This window comes from Fukomys damarensis, unplaced genomic scaffold (genome assembly GCF_012274545.1).
Source record: "Fukomys damarensis isolate Sample0158 unplaced genomic scaffold, DMR_v1.0_HiC HiC_scaffold_1, whole genome shotgun sequence".
Lineage (NCBI taxonomy): Eukaryota > Metazoa > Chordata > Mammalia > Rodentia > Bathyergidae > Fukomys > Fukomys damarensis.
This window is the reverse complement of record NW_022900913.1, coordinates 27,894,600-27,915,741: the sequence shown is the minus strand read 5'-3', so window position 1 is coordinate 27,915,741 and position 21,142 is coordinate 27,894,600. Positions and strand designations below refer to the sequence as shown.

The following is a 21,142-nucleotide window of genomic DNA, read 5'->3' as shown; positions in this document are numbered from 1 at the left end:
TTTTTTTTTTTTTTTTTTTTTTTTTTTTTTTTTTTGGTACCAGGGATTGAACTCTGGTCCTTGTGCGCTTGCAAGTCAGGCCACTGAACTGCTGAGCTAAATCCCTGGCCCCTCTTTTTAAAAATATGAGTATTAAGGTGAATTCTCAGCTTGGAACTATTTCTGGATTATTAGCCATACTTTCCCACTTTTTCTAGTAGTTAAAACTCAGTGCTCCTTGGGTTTAATCCTCAGTACCACTAGTGCCCCAAAATTATGTTCATTGTTTTTTTGAAAGTCTTCAGTAACTGTTAAGATTTTAAAATCATCACTAGAAGTTTTATTGTATCTCTCACTTAAACATGTTACTGCTACCTCTAAAAGATTGGCACTTTTCTTTAAGGCATATAATTTTAGGAAAAGATAGATTGGCATACAGAGAGTCACTGTTCAGATACATGTCTTGGATTCACTGGGTTTCATTTATAAATTAAATTCACATTTTATATATTGAAACAATGATGGCCAGCCATGGTGTTGCATACCTGTGATTGCAACTATTTGGGAGGCTTAACGCCGGAGGATTGGAAATTTGAGGCCAGCCAGGGGACAAGTTGATGAGACCCTTTTTCAAAATTTTAACAGGGAATAGGGATGTATCTTAGTGCTAGAGAACCTGCCAATCCTCAGTAAAGCAAAAACCAAAAACAAAACCCCTAAAAACAAGTACATATAAACTTAGTGATAACTCACCGTGCAAGATATTTAAACCTGATTAATGGTAGTTTTAGAAAAAGAAAAAAAAATGTTCTAACTAAAACAATAATGCAAGAAAATTTCTCAAAATGTAGGGAAGAATCTGAATTGAAGGAATCCACAGTTTTCAGCAACCAGGGAAGAAACAAATATTGCTGGCTTCCAGAGAGAAGGAGATAGTAGTAGTGGTGTTGGAGCAGGTTATTTTATATCTAAAATGTTTGGAATCAGGATAGCTTTAAATTTGCTAGTAGCTATGTTAGATATTGTTGTTACAATTATATTACTATAATTTCCATTAACACTTATATGGTTTTTACCAGTGCAATATTAGATACTAATATACAGGACTGTTTTTGTTGTTTTTAGAAGGTTTTTTTGTATCTTTGTTTTTTGAGAAAAAATCCAAAGCAATTTCAGGGTATATAGTCTATTTCCGGTTTATATTCTCTTCAGGCTGCCAGAAATACTTTCCAAGAAGCTTCCATTTGAGATTTTTGAATACAGAATAAGTTTAGATTATAAATATACTAACATTTGATTCTTGAATTAACTTTCTAATTTAAAGCAAAAGAACAGAGAGAAGGGAAAAAATTCTTGTTTTTTAACCTTTCACCTTAAAAAAAGAGACAATATAACTTTAAACAAATGAAAACAGTTTTTTTCCAAAATCAAGAGGACTGAGCTACATCCTTAGCTCTTTTTATATATTTACTTGTATTTTTTTGTTTTGAGACAGGGTCTCACTAAGTTTTCTAAGTTGGCCTCAAATTTGTGATCCTCCTTCCTTCCTCAGCCTCCCAAGTAACTGGGATTACAGGTGTGTACCATAGTACCTAGCTATAAATGAAGTTTTCTATCTTATATAATATAACTGATCTTTACCCAGTTTATATCTGTGTACAAGTTAATAAAAACTCATTTATTATTATCAGTACAACTGCAGGAGGATCTGGTAGGGTTGAATTATTTATTTTCTTCTTCTAAGTTCTAGTCATGTAACTACTAACTTTCTTATTTGCCAGGCTAGTCATATAAATTTGGAGAGGTGAATTGGTTTCACCAAATATATCCAGATATGTCAGTGCCTTAATGCAATTTAAGGTTTCTTACTAGCTCAACTCATTATGCGAAGGGTGTTCGGGTAGCCCAGGCTCCTTCCAAATAGTGGCTCTGGCATATTCTAAGGCTTCTGAGTTTTCTACTGAATCTTCAATATCTTTTGGGGAGAATAATACAGAGAACATGGAGGATCTTGTTTTAGGAGAAGGGCTTTTTCAGTGTATTCAATAACTAATGTGTGTAAGGTCTTTATTGCTGTGTAACAAATTTCCTCAAAATTTAGCATCTTAAACATAAATATTTATAATCTTACATAGATTGTGAAAGTCAAGAATGCAGGAACGTCATAACTGGCTAGTTCTGGTTCAGAGTCTCTCAGGAGGTGAGGTCAAGCTGTCAACCATGAGGGTGGTATTATCTGAAGATGTGACTGGACTGGCGGATTGACTCAGCTCAGCACATGCTGCTAGCAGGAAGCTTCAGTTCTTCTGCACACTCGTCTCTCCAAAGGCCATATCTTTGGACATGTGTTCCGTCATAGCAAGTGAGCTAAGAAAAAGAGAGTGATGATGAAGGAAACCATAGTGTCTTTTCTAATGTAATCTCAGAAGTGGTATATGACATCACTTCTGACATGTTTTATTGCTCACATAGGACAGTCCTGGTCTGATGTAGGAGAGTGTTTATTCATAATGGTATGAGTACCACAAAACAAGAATCACTGAGGCTATCTTGGAGGCTGCCTGCCACATTTGAGATGGACTTTTAATCACTGACTTAAGAGTCAGTACAGGGAACAGCAAAGTGAAGTTGTTCCATTGTGCTTGCCTGGTGGGAGACTGAGTGCAGTCTCCTAAACTGCTACCATTGATGATGAGATGAGATTGGCATTTCTAGTTGGAAGCTGATAATAGACAGAAAGTAAAGGAGATTCTAGGAAGATGACAGTCACAGTTGATTCAAAAGGCATTGTGAGTCCTTTGGATGGTTTTCTATGATGGAATTATATATAATCACAGAAAATTAGTTAAAGTGTGCACCAGTCTTATAGATTAAAAGAAGAAAAAATGATATAGTTTAAGAGGCCTGAAGGAAGTTAGGGCAGTGTTTCTTCAGTGCTGCTGGTGCTAAAAATACTTTTGACGTTTTCTATTTGAAAACAGTAACAATAACAAAACATTAAAGATCTTTTAACATATCTAGTTTAGTTCCTATAATTAGCTTCTTTAATCCAAGGTGGTGCTTCTTTGGAAGTACTTTGGTCAGTTCTGACTCTAAAGCTTTCAAGGTAAAACTGACAGGAATCTTACGAATTGTATAAATATATTTTATGACTTTTAAAAAATTGTTTCAAGTAGAATTAAGATTATTTTGGAGTAATAGAAGCTTCATTTGTTGGTTAAAGGCTAGATAATATAAACTTTAAGGTTTATATTACTTTAAGAAATATTTATGTGAATTACATTAAATAATACAATTCTATTAAAACTACACAAGCTTTAATGCTTTATAATTTTTATGTAATATTTCTAAAATTTATGGAGCTAATTTGGAATTTTTTCCCCCAATACTTCAGGGTCTGAGGCTTCAGGACCCCAGCTTTTGCCAGTGAGAGCACTAAATGAAGTCTTCATTGGGGAGAGTCTTTCATCCAGGTACTTTTAAACCGTGATCTTCAATGTGGAATCTAATGTTGTAGGACTTTTTTGGGGTATTTATTTAATTTCTACAACTTAGCTAAGATTTTTAAATAATACTGTATGATGAACAAATTAATTATTTAATGAATTTTTTTCTAAACCATGATGCACATTAATACACATTCAGGGAAAATAACATTCTGTGACCCAAAAAGTTGATGAAAACCCTACACTAAACTGAGTTATTCAGGTTTCTTTATGGGATCATTTTGTAGCATCTTTTATACAGATGTTTTGTAAATGTTTAGAGTGTGATATACTAGATATATATTTGCATTTGATACAGAACTTCTATAGACGTTACAGTCCTTACAGTCCTTACAATTTCTCCACTAGAGCTAGGTGTCGTGGTGTGCACCTGTAGTCCCACCTACCTAGGATGCTGAGGTGGAAGGATCACTTGATCCCAGGAATTCAAGGCCAGCCTGGGAAACATAGTAAGACCTTGTCTCAAAAAAAAAAAAAAAAAAAAAAAAAATTAAAGCTGGGTGTGATGGTGCATGCCAGTAATCCCAGCTCTCATGAGGCTGTGACAGGAGGATCGCTACGAGTTCGAGACCAGCCTGGGCTACATAGTGAGTTCCAGGGCAGTGTAAACTACAATAGTGAGACCCTGTCTCAAAATAAGTAAATATAAAATAAATAAGTTAATTAAAAAATAAAATTTCTTCAATATCCTTTAAAGTTGATCTGTTTACTTGTTTTTATTTGGGACCCAGTCAAGAATAACACATTGTTTTTGGCCAGTTTGCCATTATGACTCTTTAAAATTAACTAAGAATAATTCCTTAGTCCCATTCCTGTTTTGTTATTTATGACAGCAGTATTTCTGAGTAGTCTAAGCCATGTGGTTTGAAAAATGTCCCTTATTTTAGATCTTTATGACTTTTTTCACTACCTTAGATTAGACTGTTTTTTTTTTTTTTGTTTTTTTGTTTTTTTTGCTTTTGCTTATGACAGGATCTCACTGTGTATCCCAGGCTGTCCTTGAACTTGAAATCCTCTTAACTTCAGTTTTTCAAGTATTGGGATTTAAGATGTGTCACTGTGCCTGACTCAGACTAGGCAATTTGATGGGATTGCTGAGTAGGTGGCGATGTGCCCTTTTTAGTGTAACAGATCAGAAGGGAAGTGTAGTGAGTATTGACAGTTAGAGATTTTAACAATTATTAGCAAAAATTAGAATTAATAGAGTTCCTTATTAAGACTGTGAAATTGTAGTATGAATTTCATTACTGATTAAATCTGTTTCGTTCAAATGAAATATAATTTAGGCTTAAGTTATTGGCCAGATTTTTTTTTGTAAAGCTTTATGTGTGACATACTTACCAGCTTGAAGTAACTAGCTGATCCTAGCCAATTTTAATGTTAAAAGTGAAGTTTATTTTTCAAAGAAATAAAATATTTAAAGGAAATTAAATGTAAATTTTAATTTAACATGGTAAAACTTTTGCTATATATAAAGCTTTTTGTGTCACACGCAGTTTGAAGCAATATGGAGATAAGAGGTACTGTCATGTGACAGAAGAGAGGAGAAGATGTAACTAATTAGTGATGTAATCTGGTCATTACTACCAAAAGACATAAGACAGAACAATAACTTCAAATGAGATTGATGAAAAATCCATTAAGTTAAATGGATGACAAAAATAAATGTTTTCTGTTTATGCTTTGCTTACTCTAGGCAAGCCATTTAATGGCTTATTTTATTCTGTTTCTATATTTTAAATATGTAGTTAACTGCTATGAGAGCTTTTACTAGCAATGCCTTATACTTTGTACTTACTAAAAAATTAAATAACTTATGAAAGGAGGAAAACTGGGATTAGATGATACACTTGGGGGAATCAGTTAAGTCCCATAGGGTAGTGTCTGATGCTGCTTCTTTTTGTGTTTTTTGATGCTTCACCTGATATCTTTACTAAAATAAAGGCAGCATTGGGTGGGCTTCACATACTCTTGAACACATTGTAACCACCGAAGGTATTAGAACTTACTTCTGAAGATTCTGTGATGATGAGGTAGAAAAAGAAAATTTATTTGCCTGCTGTATGTCAAGCTTTTTGTATTGTGTAATCTCATTTAATGCTTATAGCATTCCTATGATAAGTTAGTTATTAGTGGAAAAAACTGGAATTTGGAAGGTTCAAACAACATGCCCAATGTTATATACTTAGCATTGAAACTATTATATAAGCCCATTATTTCTGAGTTCATACCCTGTATTGAGGCTTTATTATGTTCATAAAACTTTGGTAGTTTGCTTGGAAAATATGAGGTGCAGCAATATTATTCCTCTCTCATTTATAATGTTCTTAGATTTAAGAACATTTTAAAAGCCCAATTTTTTTTTTCTTTTCTCCTATTTGTTCTAACCTAGAATGTCTTATTCTTGGGCTGTAGCAGTGGACAATTTAAGAAGAAGTATACCCACTCTAAAGGGAATGTGAGTTTTATTGCTGCCTTAAAAAATAATCTTCCCCCAAACAAAAGTTCTGTGAATTAACTAATCTCAATAAACCTGCATGTGAGAATGACACTAAATTTGCTCATTGTTTTGAACTTGACATCTCTTAACTGACTATGCTTTTCTTCCTCTCCACTGCTGCTTTTCTTCCACTCTTTCCCATTTAATTCTAATCCCTTTTTTTAGCCATTTCTTTGTATTTGGCTAGCTTGTCTATACATAACACATTCCCGATGTTCATTTTCTAAGAAGACTTAACAAAGATATGAAGTAGATTAAATGTGAATATTGGGCTTGCTGTCTTTTGTTTTTATAAGGAACGCTAACTTCAGAGAAACAAATATAGAGTTGTTCCATGTGTACCTCACAAATTAGGATCTTGCAGGAGAAATTATAAGGGTTAAAATAAAGTTTTATCTGTAGAGTGTGTTAGCAAGAGTGTCTAATAGTTGTCATTATTTTGAAAAGCTGTGTTAAGGCATTAATTTTTTTTAGTTGATGGAGAACAAATAATCCTGCGTTGATCAGTGATACCATTATTTTAAAACAGAATTTACAAAATAGGCGTTTACATAGTTCTAAAGTTCTTTGAGTAGTTAGAAATCATTCCACATATTTGGGGTTAAAGAATAGTGCAATTTTTGCTGGTGTCAGAGAACTTAATTATATACTTATAAAATAGTCTAAGAAATGTTAATCTTTTTTTTTTGGTACAGGGGATTGAACTCAGGACCTTACGCTGGCAAGGCAGGCGCTGGAACCACTGGGCTAAATCCCCGGCTTAAGAAATGTTAATCTCTTAAGAAATTAGTTCAAGCAGGTTGTGGTGATACACCCCTGTCATCTAACACTGGGGAGGCTGAGGCAGGAAGATCGCAGGTTCAAGGCCAGCCTAGACTACATAGAGAGAACCCAGTTTCAAAAAAAAAAGAAAGAAATTAGTTCTAATTTTATTCTAATTTGTCTACTAATCTAACGTGATCTAAATTTTTTTCTTTTCAGCTTTTTGTCTCTGTTAGATTACTACCAATTCAAAAAGTACATTAGCACCATTAACATACAGTATAACTGAAGAAACGAGTTTAGAAGGAAGAATTGATAATTCCATGCATTACATAGATTTAGATATATCAAGGACTAGCCATGAAAATGAAATTCATCTGAGATCCCTGTTTTCCTTTTTGAACTCTTGAGATGGAGCTCTGTATGTGTTGGATTCCATAAAAGTAGTAGTAGCCATGCTAGGTAAAAATTGACGAGGCCCTGTTTGATGTATTAAAATATCGATACCGAGGAGCACGTAGATCAGAAAGGCGCCCAGACATACAAAAAAATGTTTTCTTCTTTTGCACTTAATTAACTTTGGAATTAGAGGCATAATGTGTGTGTCAATAAGAAGATATGTCTTGGTGAAGCTGACTGACTTAGATTTCATCAGTTGTAAAGAAGATTGTGTCTTTTTCATTTACTGTGAGCTGCAAGCTCAGCAAAAATCATTTTATGTTCTCTGTTCACAGGGCGTCCTACTATGAGATCTCAGTGGATGATGGCCCGTGGGAGAAACAGAAGAGTTCAGGGCTCAATTTGTGTACTGGGACAGGATCAAAGGCCTGGTAAGTTGGGATGTTGCTTGTCGAGGTTTATGAAATATTTTAAATACATAATTTATTTGATATCTCATGTTGGTGTACCTACTATGCATGAGGTAGCTCAGTGTTATGTAGGTGACCTAGTTTCTGCTCCATTCACTTACTGAGTACCTTACTGGCCTCATTTCCTGCTCTGCCCTAACACCTACCCATCAGCACACTGAAGACACTGCAGCAGGATACTTGCAATTCCTAGCACATGGTTTAATCTCTCTTGGCTTTTTGTTTTCTCTCTGCCAACTTCTTCCTGCTCCAAATGCCTGAACACTCTCCACTCTCCATCCATTAGTTGAAAAATCAGACTTCAAATGTCATTCTCTTTAGGAAATCTTCATTAATGCTCATTCATAAGCAGTAAATTAATCCCTATTTTGCTTTTCCCTACCACTTTCTTCACAGTGCTATTATAGCACCTGTCATCTTATTATCTAATATGCTAATATGTAGCTAGTTTGAGCAACTTAAGGGATTTGAACTGGTGACTGGTATTTTTCTTTATATAAAAATAGACAAAGTGTAATGAACCCCCATTTACACACTAGGCAACTTAGTAATTATCGATCTGCCTGTTTTTTTTTGTTGTTGGTATCCTAAACTTACTGATGTTCTTTATCCTATGTTATTCTGAAGTAATTTTTAGGCATCGTATCATTTCATTCATAAGTACTATATTAAATAACTACAATTTTTTTTTAAAAAAACTGTCTTCATCAAACAAAATAATATTTTGGAAAAAACCCAAGTATTTAAAATGATAAGTTAACATCTCATTTTCCTGAGGTCAAGTGAGAGGAACATTTCTTCCACTCAAGTACTAACCAGGCCCGACCCTGCTTAGCTTTCGAGATCAGATGAAATCGGGTGTGTTCAGGGTAGTATGGCTATAGACAAGAGAAACATTTCTAAAATGACTTTTCTAATAATTATTTGAAAAAATAAATGTAACCATGTAATATGCTCTAAAATTATTTTATAACTATCTCATAGATTAAATTAAAAACATAATTAACAGCTTTCATTTATCATGGTAGCATATTTTTATGGAAAACAGTATGCTACCTGTTGAAACTGAAATGAGAATTACAAATTGTTCCCCAAATTCTTTCCCTTGTCTTCCCCCAGCATTCTCATCTATTCAAATGGGCACAGTGCTATGATTGAAGAGGATATTGGCCTGGGGGTTAGGACAGCTGCTTAAACCAGTACCTAGTTTTGTAACCCTTTATAAGTTTCCTTATTTGCAAGATGTGAGACATGGAATAGATATATTACTTTATCTTCTGAACTTCTGAGATACTCTATGTTTCTATTTTATGCAGTCAAAAGTATCACACATTTTGTATGCATTGATCTCTACAGAAATCCTGAAAGGATATATAGTACTATCCCTTTTTTTGGGGGGAGTACTGGGGATTGAACTTGGGACCTTGCACTTGTGAGGCAGATAGCCAAACCACTAATCTAAATCCCCAGTCCCTAGTACTATTCTTTTTTGTAAAGAGGAAGTTGAAGTTAACTCGGCCTGATGGAACAAGCCTGTAATTCCAGCTGTCATTGAGGATGAGGCAGGAGAATTTCAAGTTCCAGTCCAGCCTGGGCACCTTAGCCACTTAGTAAGATCCTGTCTCAAAAAAGAAGGGGGCAGGAGGGATATAGCTCAGTGCAGAGGCCCTGGGTTTAATCCCCAGTACAGGTTGTATGTGTGAGGGTGAGACACGGAAGTTTAGCAAAGATAACAATTTAAGCCAACTCACACAACTAGTATCAGAACTGGGATAACGAGCACAGTATGCTTGAGTACTTTTTTCACTGTCATTACTTGTGCTGTCTTACAAGGTAGTCAGCTTTTAAATGGAGAAGAGAGCTTCTAAGACATCTATAGAAGTCACAGTTGAAAGTTGAATCATTGTTGTCTTAGTCTGTTTCATATTATTTTGAGAATACCGCTGAGTGGGTAATTTATAAAGAACAAAAGTTTATTCTCACAGTTAGCTGGCGAGACTGTTATCACGTTGCCAGCACCTAGTGAGGGGCTTCTTGCTGCATCATCCTATTGCAGAAGATGGGAGAGAGGGGACTGAACTCATTCTTCTGTCAGGAACCTGCCCTGAGTTAACAGCATTAATGCACTCATGTAGGCAGAGCACTTGTGATCTAATTCCTTCATAGTTTCCCTCTCTCAATACTGTTGCACTGTAGATTTTCTGATGTGAACTTTAGGGGACATACTCAAATTATAGCAGTTTTGATGAACTGAAAAATTATCAAGAAACTTGCTAATCTTAAATAGTGCTTTTGCTAAATGTAGTTGGGCTTTGACTTTCCTTTGGAAAGTGAGGGTGTGAGGGGTGTGTGTGTGTGTGTGTGTGTGTATGTGAATTTGATAGTTTCAGTTGTCAAGTTTTTAGCAATAATGACATAAAGACTAGCAATCATGGTTAATCCCCACCACCACCCTGTACTGGGGATTGAACCCAGGACCTTTACAGTGAGATACATGTTATAACCAGAGCTACATGTTACATTTAAATAAGTAAGGCTGAGATTAGAATTTCAGCCTTCTCTGTATTGGTTAACAAAATACTCTAGAGTAGAATTCCACATTCTATCCTTAAGCTCTTGCTTTGAGCACCTTGCTTGTCTCTAACTCTCTGTCCTCTTCCTTCTTGTTACTGATGAGCTTTTTGCTGAGATATGTCTTTTGTTCTTTCTCTTTGGAATATGCAGAGAGAGAAGAGAACCTTGGGAGCAAGAGGGACTGGGAGAAATCTGTACATTTCTATACATCATAATTTATTTTATCACATACTACTTCTTAGTACTTTATTGGTTCCATGTAATTGCATTATTTAAATTATCACAAATACTCTGGAGGTAGGTGATCTTATTTTCATTAAAGAGTATGAAGTCTCTTAAGTTAACTGACTTGCTCCAAGCTATGTGGCTAATAAATGGTGAAGTCAGGATTTAAATCAGAGACTTAACTTTAAACTGCAAAGCCCTGAGGATTCACTGGAAGGAAAAAGTTAAGATAGTCTTGTTTTCTTTTTTCTTTCTTTTTTTTTTTTTTTTTTTTTTTTTTTTTTTTTTTTTTGATAAATAAAAATTTTTTACATGACCATGTCAGTGCATACTTGTAATACAGAAATATGGAAATGTGTAACTCAGGGTAAGCTAGTTGTTGTAACATAATGGCTCCACATAGTAGAAGTTTATTTCCTATTCTCATAAAGCACAGAGTGAGTAATTGGTAGGTAGCTTTCCTTCCAGCAGCAATTCAAGGAGCCAGGCTCCTTCCATCTTTGCCCATGCCATCTTCTAAACATAGCTCCTGAAGTCACGGTGTTCATTTGTGTCAAGCCACAGAAAAAGACCATGGAGAACCCCCCGGGAGGCTGGTGAGCCAGGCTTGGAAGTGCTGCCCATCACATCCACTCTTGATTCCTTTAGCTAGAACTCACATGGTTATATGGTGAGAGGGACTAGAAACTAAAACTTAACTATATGTCTAAGGAAAAGAAAAGGGTTTAGGATTCCTATATTTGGTTTCTCAAAAATTATTTTACAGGGTTCAGATACAGGGGTTGTATTGAATAGCAAATGTTTGAATTGTCTGTTAGCTCAGTCTTCAAGCCAGTGTATTACATGGTTTATCCGTCACACTAGAAGTCAGAATGGAATCACCATATTTCAATTAGTTTATTCCTAAGGCTGCTCTCCTTCCTCCTCCTGAATATATTCTGCTGTGTCAGACTTAAGGTTGGGGGTTGATTTGTTTGTTGTGTTTTGTTTTATGATACTGGGCATTGGACCCAGTGCCTAGTATTAGGCAAGCGCTGTACCACTGAGCTACACCTCCAGTAATATTTTAAAAATTTTGAGATGGGTCTCACAAAGTTGCCCAAGCTGACCTCCAATTTGCAGTCTTCCTGCCTTAGCACCCTCCCTCTAAGATTACATGCGTGTTGTCAATGTGCCTGGCTGAGAGGACATTTTTATGAGATGGAATTTTAGTATGTCTTTGATTTAGAACATAACTTATTGATCCCAAAGGTAGACTGAACTGACTAAAGTCCTGGTTACAACCTTAGAAAACTAATGTTAATATAAGTCCAGTTCAGAGAATTTTTGTTTAGTGTTGGTTTGTGGTATCCCTAATAATTCAGTTTTGGAACATTATAGTAAGCTGTTATAAGAATTCTGTGTTTACTATAAAGATATATTAGTCATTAAATCTTCTGACATTTATTTGAACTCTAATAATCATAATTTTTTTTGTATCTGGGATCAAACTGAGGACCTCAGGCAAACACTGTGCTGCTGAGCTAAATCTCCAGCCCAATAATTTGTTTTTGTATGACTTTTAGATTTTAGAATATGACTCATTATCTCCCTTGCTTTTTTTTTTTCTCTCATTGAGTTTATTGGTACATTTTAGGTATACGGTACAGTTACATTCATCATTGGGATCTTGTACCTTTACATGACAGGTCTTGGTTCTCATTTTTTCCCCTTGTCCCTGCCCTCCCTTCACCCCCTCCCCCCTTCCCTATTTACAAATACTTCATTTCCGTTTTTTCATTTACCCTCTGCTCTGGGTGTCTCTCCCTTGCTTTTAACATTTTTTTGTTCAGTGTTGAATCCTTTCCTTGAGCCAGGTTAGTACCCTCAGAGCTTTGTAGTGTATAACAGTAATACTAATGAATACATATTTACTGAATAAGACAGCAAACTTACAGTGTTTTGCTTGATACCACATACTGAGTCTGAGCAAAGGTACAGAGGTAGGAAAGAGTTTGGTATGGTTAGATCATGAAATCTGTGGTAGATGGTGGTGAAAGATAGAGTGAGTAGGAGAGGACCAGATCTTAGATTTTGTTTTTAAACAAGAGTTTGATATGTTACTGATTTTAAATTTTTAATGTAATACTTTGTATCTACATCTTGTCTTAAAATGTCCAAAGTATTTTCATATTTGTCCAAAGCTGAAAGTATAAGATTGGAGAGTATAGGGAGTTAACTCTTACTATCTCACTACACAGTGAAAATAGTGAAAAGCTAGTGTTTGTTTCATTTTACACACACACTATAATCCCTTTTAAAAATTAACATTTTGGTTATCCTTCCATATCATACTGTATAGCTATATCCTTTTTAGCATCATAACTATAATTTATTTAACCAGCTTCCCATGGTTATATATTTGTTGTACAGTTATAATGCTTCAGTAAATATTTTTATATGTATCTTTGCACATTATACATGGGAATGTATTTAAGATAATTGCTAGAATGCAGAATGTGTTCATTTTAAATTTTGATAGTTCATAAATTGCTTTCCAATTGCAACTTCTGTATTCCTACCAGTACATTATTTGTCAGTGTTTAGTTATGTTCATTTATAGCTTGTCTTAATAATTCCTTACAAATTCTTTACATATTAAGCATTACATTTTTAGCATATTTTTAGAATTAAAACAATCATGTTGTTTTTGTTTCCAGGTCTTTCAATATTAACAGGGTTGCAAGTCAGGCTGTGGAAGATGTTTTAAATATTGGTGAGTACCAAAACAAGTATTATATGCTATAATATGATTATAGTATGTTATATAATATATGTATGTTAATGTATATTAGCTGTTACATAAAGTATTTAATGAAAATATATTCACCTTTCCTCTTTCAACAGCAAAACGACAAGGAAATTTGAATCTTCCATTGAATAGCGAATTGGTAGAGAAAGGTCAGTAACTAATGATATTAATCACTAACAGTTTAATTTAGTTTATCAATTTTGAGAGTGATAGTATATAGTTGTTTAGCAAAATACTTTGTTTATAGAATCAAATGTTCTTAATACAATAACTTTAAATGTAACAATAATATAAAGATTAAAGCTAGATTTTATATTGGACCTGAAGTATAATAATTCTTAAGCCAAAATATTGTACGTAATTATAAACATGTCCTGGGGAATAGGTAATATAGAAAAATCTGTATCTTGCAAATAGAAATTTGTATCTTGCAAATAGAAAATGCATATCTAAATTCCATGTGCCACTGCAGCAAGTTACTTCCTTATCATGGTTTTGCTTTTCGTGGTTTCAGCTCCTTAAAGTAGATTGATTTTTCTTTTGATTTGAGACCAAAAGGATTATTTAATCATGGGGATTAGCATTAAGTCTGTATCAAAGAAAGCAAAATTGGGCATATACAGTATAAAAATCAACTCTTAATTGTAGAGTTTAACTTAGAACGTAACCTTAAAGAAATAATAAGGTGTTAAATTTTTTATTTTATGAAAAAGTAAAAATTTTATAACCAGATAATAAGAGAATTAACAATAGTTAATATACTATGTTATCTTCAAAGTAATTACTCAGGCTACAAAACATAGACAAAGATATTCTCTTACAAAGAAGGAACACAGAGATAAGAGCCCAAAAGTGTCTTTTAAGTGAGCTAAGAGAAACTAGTAGTAAAGGTTTAAGGTGAAGTTTATGCTAATTACCTTGAGTTGATCACTGCCCTGTGTATATGTGAATCAAAATACCACATTTTCTCTTATAAATATGTGCAGCTATCTGGAAATCAAAAAATGCAAACCTAAAAAGTAGATAAGTGGACAGTCAAATACACACACATACATACATGCACATACACAGAGACTGAGGTTTATGTCATATATAAAATAAGGGTATATGCAAAATGCACTGATTAATTTTTATTTTAATAAACAGTTTTATTGAATAAATGTTATCCCTTTGAAGATTTAACTATCTTCAGAAGCAGTAGTGAATGCTAGCTGTACAATCACTGATTGACATTTCTGGAACTATTCCTTTGAATTTTCTTTCAGATCTAGAATATTTCTGGTGAATGTGTTCCTAAGGAAGCAAATTTTTATTTTTTCTGGGATGAATTAAATGTTGTTTTTAAAGAGCCACATATAATTTTTCAACTTCATGATGGTACATGATATACATTCAATAGAAACTATGACTTTTTTTTCTGAGCTGGTAATAGGCTTTACTGCCTAGGATCCTGTGTGGTGGCTGCAAACAGTGCATACTCTAATGTTCTGCATTGCTATGATGTTTCATAGGTTAGGTGTATTAAGTGCATTTTCAATTTAGAACATTTTCAGATTATGGTGAGTTTGTAGAGATGAAACCTCATTGTAAGTGGAGGAGCACCAGTAACTCAGATGATACTCTGGTGAATAAGGTAGTTTCTTTCTTCCTTTTTCTTTCCTCTCCCCACTTCCTTTCTTTCTTCTCTCCTTTCCCCCTTTCCTTTCTTCCCTTCCTTTCTTTCTTTTGAGGCAGCATGTTGCTGTATTGCCAAGGTTGGCCTCAAACTCCTGGGCTCAAGTGATTCTCCTGTTTCAGAATCTGTGTAGCTGAGGCCACAGGGGCATGAGGCACACGTCACCATGCTTGGCTTACACAGTTGTGTTTTGCATGCCAACCCTCATGTCCTCTTAGCTTGGGAAAAATCAGGTCCCAAAGATTTCTAAAAATATCTTGAGTAATGACAGTTTTATTGGAGAAAGACTATTGCCTGTTATTGTTTGAAACTGTTTTATATCAAGACTGTTACCTTATAAACTCTTTGACATAATATTCTGGAAAGAATTTAGCAGGGAAACGTGGCAACTCAAGTTCTACTTTTGATACTTGTGAGTGTGTCTACCTATTTTCTCTAATTGTAATTTAATTGCTATCTTTGTAGTTAGTATTTTTCCCCAGTTATACTACACTTATTTATGTATTGTGGGTGATATATACTTTTGTGGGCTATTTCGGGAAGCTAATACTCATTTATAAAGTGTGGGGGGGGAGTGGGGGCTGTTGAATTCCAAGCAAATTCCTCCCAGACTTAAATTGGGGATAGCATCTTTTTTGTTTTGCACTTCTGAAAAGTGACCATCCTTCACTGAATATGCTAATATTTTTTCCTTATAGTAACAGATGAATATAATGAATCACTGCTGTACAGTCCAGAAGAACCAAAAATACTTTTCAGTATCCGAGAACCAATAGCAAACAGAGTTTTCTCCAGCAGTCGCCAGCGTTGTTTCTCCTCAAAGTAAGCATCCTTGGCCTGACTTTGATTTTCATCCCATTCATTCATTATGCAGCAGTGTTAAGGTTGGTTTAAATTTAATGTGGTAGGAAAAGGAGTACTTATAAATTAATGAAGAACCATGTTGACTTGGAATATACTTTCAAACTGGGATTTCAGAGAAACTAAAATGTTACTGAGAAGAGGCATAGTTACTTAATTGGTTGATTTTGGTTTGTTGTTTTTTATGTGTCAAGACACAATAAGGTAAAATTGATCGTTTTAGAAGAAACTGATTAGAAAGCAAATCTTTTTAGTAAGCTGTGGAATAAAAGCAGGATAAATATTTATACAAAACCTAAGTTAGAGTAAGATTCATTTCTTTCAGATTTTCCCTTAATGTGAACTCTCCAGCTATTGAATTTGCTTCATTTTTATTTTTTTTAGTGCCTTTTTTTCTTTTGTGGCACCGGGGATCGAACTCGAGTCCTTGCGCTTGGGAGGTAGGCGCCGGAACCACTGAGCTAAATCCCTGGCCCCTCATTTTTATTTATTTATTTATTTTCTTCATTGAGTTTATTGGTACATTTTAGGTATACAGTACAGTTAAATTCATCATTGGGATCTTGTACCTTTACATGACAGGTCTTGGTTCTCATTTTTTCCCCATACCCCTGCCCTCCCTCCCTCATTTTTATTTTTGAGAGAAGAAATATATACTCAAATGAATATAATTTATTTTATAGAATCTTGCCCAATTTTTCAAACTAACAAGAAAACTCAGTTATGAGAAAATGTCATTTCAGCAAGCAAAGACCAGGTTAATTATAAAATGCCACTTATAGTGTGAATATTTTTTTATAAGTATATATTTTATTTTTTTCCAGGTAAAATGTAAAAAGGAAACCTGTCTTAATATTTACTTACTCATATGAGAGTTAATTTTGATTAATTAAATCTATACTCAGTTTGAATGAGACTACAAAGATTCCTTCCAAGATACAAACTTATTTTGAATTTTTGGTAATTTTGTACTTTGGCAGTTGGAAAAGGTTTCTTAAACATGTCATGAAAAGTACTTGAACAACAAATAATCACTTGAATTACACTAGAATTAAGAACTTATAATAAAAGACACAAATAATAAGGCATGCTACAGAGAGAGGAAGATATCTGCAGGACCTATATGCAATATGGGCTCATAGCCAAATATATAGTACAGGTTGAGCATCTGAAAATCTGAAATTATAATTTTCCAATATCCAAAACTTGGTGAGAATAGCCATAATGCCATATGTAGAAAATTCCATATTCATGTGATAGGTCATAAGTCAAAATGTAGTGTACTAGAAATGATATAAAATCATATTTAGGTTGTGGTTAAAATATATATGAATCATAACTTTAGTTTGTCTGCCCCCCCATGATATTTCATTATTTGTATGCTAATATTCCACAAAACAATAATATTCTGAAACAAATCTAAAATCTCACGTTTCTGAAGCCAAGAATTTCAGAAAATGGATATTCAACCTATAAATAAAAATTCCTGCAAATCATTAATGAAGTCCAATAGAAGAATGGGGAAGGCACAGGAATTTCAGTAAAGGGGATTATCCAGAGACCATTTGTAAAAGGTGCTTGAGCTTAATATTCATCTGGGAAATGAAAAATTAAAGTATGTACGAAGATACCACATACACTAGCATGGCTAAAATATCATTTATATAAAGCTCAAGAACAGACAGAGCTGTTACTACTAGTGATAGAAAATAGGATAGTGAGTATGTTTGGGATGGGAGCGAATAGGGGTAGTGGCAGGAAGAGGGCACTGATTGCTGCTTTGGATAATGACACAAGTGTGTCCATTATTTGTGTACATTAATAACGTGTGCCTCTTTTAAATATATGTTCTTTACGTAAAAATTTTATGTTAAAATAACACTTGCTGTATATCTCAAATGTACCAATAAACTCAATGAGAAAAAAAAATAACACTTGCTTAGTACTTAAGGTACTTGTGATAACTGATCATATGAAAACAGCCTTTGAATTTTATCACTTCTGACCTTGTTCACTAAAACATTTTAGTGAATGGTTCTGTCCTGAGCATGTACAGATGAGAGTGACAGTGTCCCCGTACTGTTCACAGCCATGCATTTTCTCATGTTACTTGGTTTTTGAAATCAAGGCCAAATAATTTGCCAGATCAGACAGATAAAAGTTCAGTTATTATATTGTTAGGGTTAAGAAAACTGTTAATACTTACTGATATGCTTCTGCCTAGGGTTTGTGTTCGCTCTCGTTGTTGGGACGCCTGTATGGTTGTGGATGGAGGAACTTCTTTTGAGTTTAATGATGGGGCAATTGCTTCAATGATGATCGATAAAGAAGATGAGCTTCGAACTGTGCTTCTAGAACAGTGAAGGATTTCCTCAGATGACAAATTTTGATTACTGGAAAAATATTTTTACTGAAAAACAGACTACCAGTTATATGGCTTTTTTTTTGTGTGTGTGTGTGTATGGTTTGGTTACTATTGAGACTAGTTGCCCTAGGCTCACAGGTGACAGAAAATAAGATTTGCATTATTCTTTTGTTGGATTCTAATAAAAAAAAAGATGTTGAGTGTGTGAAAAAGTAGATGGACTAAACAGGTTAGAATTGATACCAGTGAATTTTTTTATTTTTTATGGTTGGTAACCAAGAACATTGTATCTTTTTAAATTAAGCAGGTTTAAATAAAGGATTAAATGTTTAGGATTTGAAATTTTAACTTTTTTTTTCTTCCCTTTCTTCCTTTGTGCAGTTGGTCACATATTTAAGTGTTTATTTTTCATAGTACCTAAAAGTAAAGATTTGTAAAAATTTTGATTATAGAGAATTTTGATAAATCTTGACATTGACCTAATTGAAATAGGTAAATGTGGTTTTTATATGTGCTAAGAATTTTCTAATTCCAAATCACAATGATGTGATCTTTATTGATTTAAAAATTTTTGAAATTACTTAGGAGTATTTTCATTTTTCATTCTCAATTTCAGCACTGCCAGGTAAAATACATCTGTTGGGACAAAAATGATGATATTACAGATATACTAAAGTAGCTACTTTAGATTATCTTTTTAAAGTCCAGTAGGTCTCTTCTGTCTTTAAAGGTCTCCAACATGGATTCAGGGACTAAAAGGATGAATTAATGAAACATAGTCTCTTAGGGGTTTGGCAAAATCTTTAAAAAATATTTTCAAGTGTTGGGAATATTGTCATAAAAAGAATGGGTACTTTAGTAAATGTGTAAAACTACTTTTGGAGCTGCTTTATCCAGTATTGTAATGCGTTTCATATATCTCATATTTCAAACTTTACATAATAGCTTTGGGGGGTAAAATGTGATGACTTTTCTTTTTTCCCACTATGTGAATTCCTTTATTCCTGGAGGAAATTATTTTTAAAATTCTTGGATTTACTGCAGTAAGTAATACTGTAATATTTAACAAAAAAACTCCCTTTGTTGAATAATGAAATGACATTCTCATGCCATTTATCCAAAGTTGTGGTTTTTTTACTTGTGAAATTTTTGTGGTCATTGACAAATATTTATTAAATACCCACTCTGTGCCATGTATGACTTACTGTTAGGTGCTGGATACATGTTGATGAACAAAGGATACTATCATTAGAACTTGAGACTAGTGGGCTCAGAAGTAAACTCTTTGGGAGCTAGGGTGTATAGTCAAATTGAGTGCTCTTAGTTTTGCAACCAGTGTTTAACATGTTGCTCTTACAGAAATTTTTTAAACTTTTTTTTTGGGGGGATACTGGGGATTGAACTCGGGTCCTTGTGCTTGCAAGGCAGGCTACTGAACCACTGAGCTAAATCCCCGGCCCCCTTACCAGAAATTTTAAAAATAAATGTTAAAGTAAAAAGGTAATGTAGATTTTGATGTATATCCTTAAGAATCTGTTATTCTTTTAATTAGGAATAATCTGTATAAACACTCAAAGAATTTACATGATGCATTAGATGGACATAAAATAAAAATTGTTTTACCAGAGGTGGATATAAGTTCTAGTTGGACTTAAAATGAAATATGTAAGATACCACTTTATAGAGAAGTTAAAATTTCACAATATAGAATCTCCCTTAGCATGTTTAAAAATATTTTCTTGGAAAAAAGATCAGCTTGTTAATATTTCAAGGAATATTGTGATTGCCCATTTGCTACCATAGATATGTTAATGTATAACATTAGCAGATAACCTGTTGTATGAAATTGCTCATAAGCCATATTTTTGAAGTTCTTAATATGCTCCATTTGCAGTAAGTTCTGCTCCATGGTGGGCATTTATTTGCAAGCTATGAGAAACAAAGGATGTTAGAATAGCCAAAATGTTTTTATGAATGAATTAACCTCTAAATGGCAACTATATGTGAATAAAATTAAACCATTGTTACCTCTTTTTTACTTATTTCCTTAACTTTCATGGATTCAATATTTGAAAATGAAGTTTTCTCAGAAGACTGTTTTATGCAAAGAATTTTTTACTCATTGCTGTGCCCTGCAGAATTTTTTCATTGTGCTATTTGACATAGAATGATGAAGTTATTTAAAAAGAGGATGAAGTGCTTATATGGAAAATGTAGACTCTTCAGATAACTGTCACATATTTTTGATGTTCCATTTAAATATTGAAGGCCCCAGTATACTGAGTCATACAAGTTTTATCAAATGTATAGCTTTCACATACAAAAATTTTACAATTTCCCTTTTTAATAAGCAGAATAATACAGCCTGTTAATACAAATATTTTATTGTGAAATATTCACTTGAGTTGAAAAATGTATCATAAATTAAGGACACATTACCTATTGCTCAGCTGTGAAAATATCATACATTTAGAACTTAAACCACTAAAATTTTAATCTGTTGTGCTGGTGTATGTATCCTGATACTTAAGATAGTATGTATGGGCTGGGGATTTAGCTCAGTGGTTCTGCCACTTACTTTTCAAGTGCCAGGTCCCAAGTTCGATCACAGGTACCGGAAAAAAAGCAAAAGATAGTATCTATAACGACCAGATAGTGTAACAACGTGATGAAACATGTATAGTGGTGGGGATGAGTAAATGTACTGTTTAACTAAAGAACACTTATTTCTTTCGAATGCAGTTTATTTTTGCCTTTAAGCATAAATACTCAAGGGATTGGCAGCATGTCAGTGAAGCTTATTAAATTTTGTACATTAAAGAAGTTATGAAAAGTTAACACATTTTTAAGAAAACTACTAAAGGAGGAGCTAAAGATAGAAAATATTTTAAGTTTTGAACACCTTAAATACTGATTTTAAAGCTCGAAACTAATGTAAATATTTTGGTACTCATTTTGAGAAATATAAAAATATCAGCACTTTAATATTCAGATTCACTAAAACATTAAAGCAAAACAACACAATAAAATGTTTA

General features: G+C 33.7%; 1 protein-coding gene across 5 annotated transcripts in view; it reads left to right on the top strand.

Moving 5' to 3' along the window:
• Nucleotides 1-18,436, top strand: part of Nadk2 (NAD kinase 2, mitochondrial) — a 34,102-nt gene extending 15,666 nt beyond the window's left edge. For 2 of the 5 annotated variants that reach the window (XM_033759679.1, XM_033759616.1), the window contains exons 7-14: nt 1,532-1,555; nt 3,374-3,452; nt 5,878-5,943; nt 7,482-7,577; nt 13,115-13,170; nt 13,302-13,355; nt 15,580-15,703; nt 17,967-18,436. In XM_033759679.1, coding sequence (XP_033615570.1) covers nt 1,532-1,555; nt 3,374-3,452; nt 5,878-5,943; nt 7,482-7,577; nt 13,115-13,170; nt 13,302-13,355; nt 15,580-15,703; nt 17,967-18,105 — 638 coding nt within the window. In that variant the 3' untranslated portion in view covers nt 18,106-18,436. The remainder of the gene's footprint in view (nt 1-1,531; nt 1,556-3,373; nt 3,453-5,877; nt 5,944-7,481; nt 7,578-13,114; nt 13,171-13,301; nt 13,356-15,579; nt 15,704-17,966) is intronic. The other 3 variants (XM_033759652.1, XM_010605470.3, XM_010605472.3) reach the window with 3 other exon arrangements.
• Nucleotides 18,437-21,142: the final 2,706 nt, after the last annotated feature.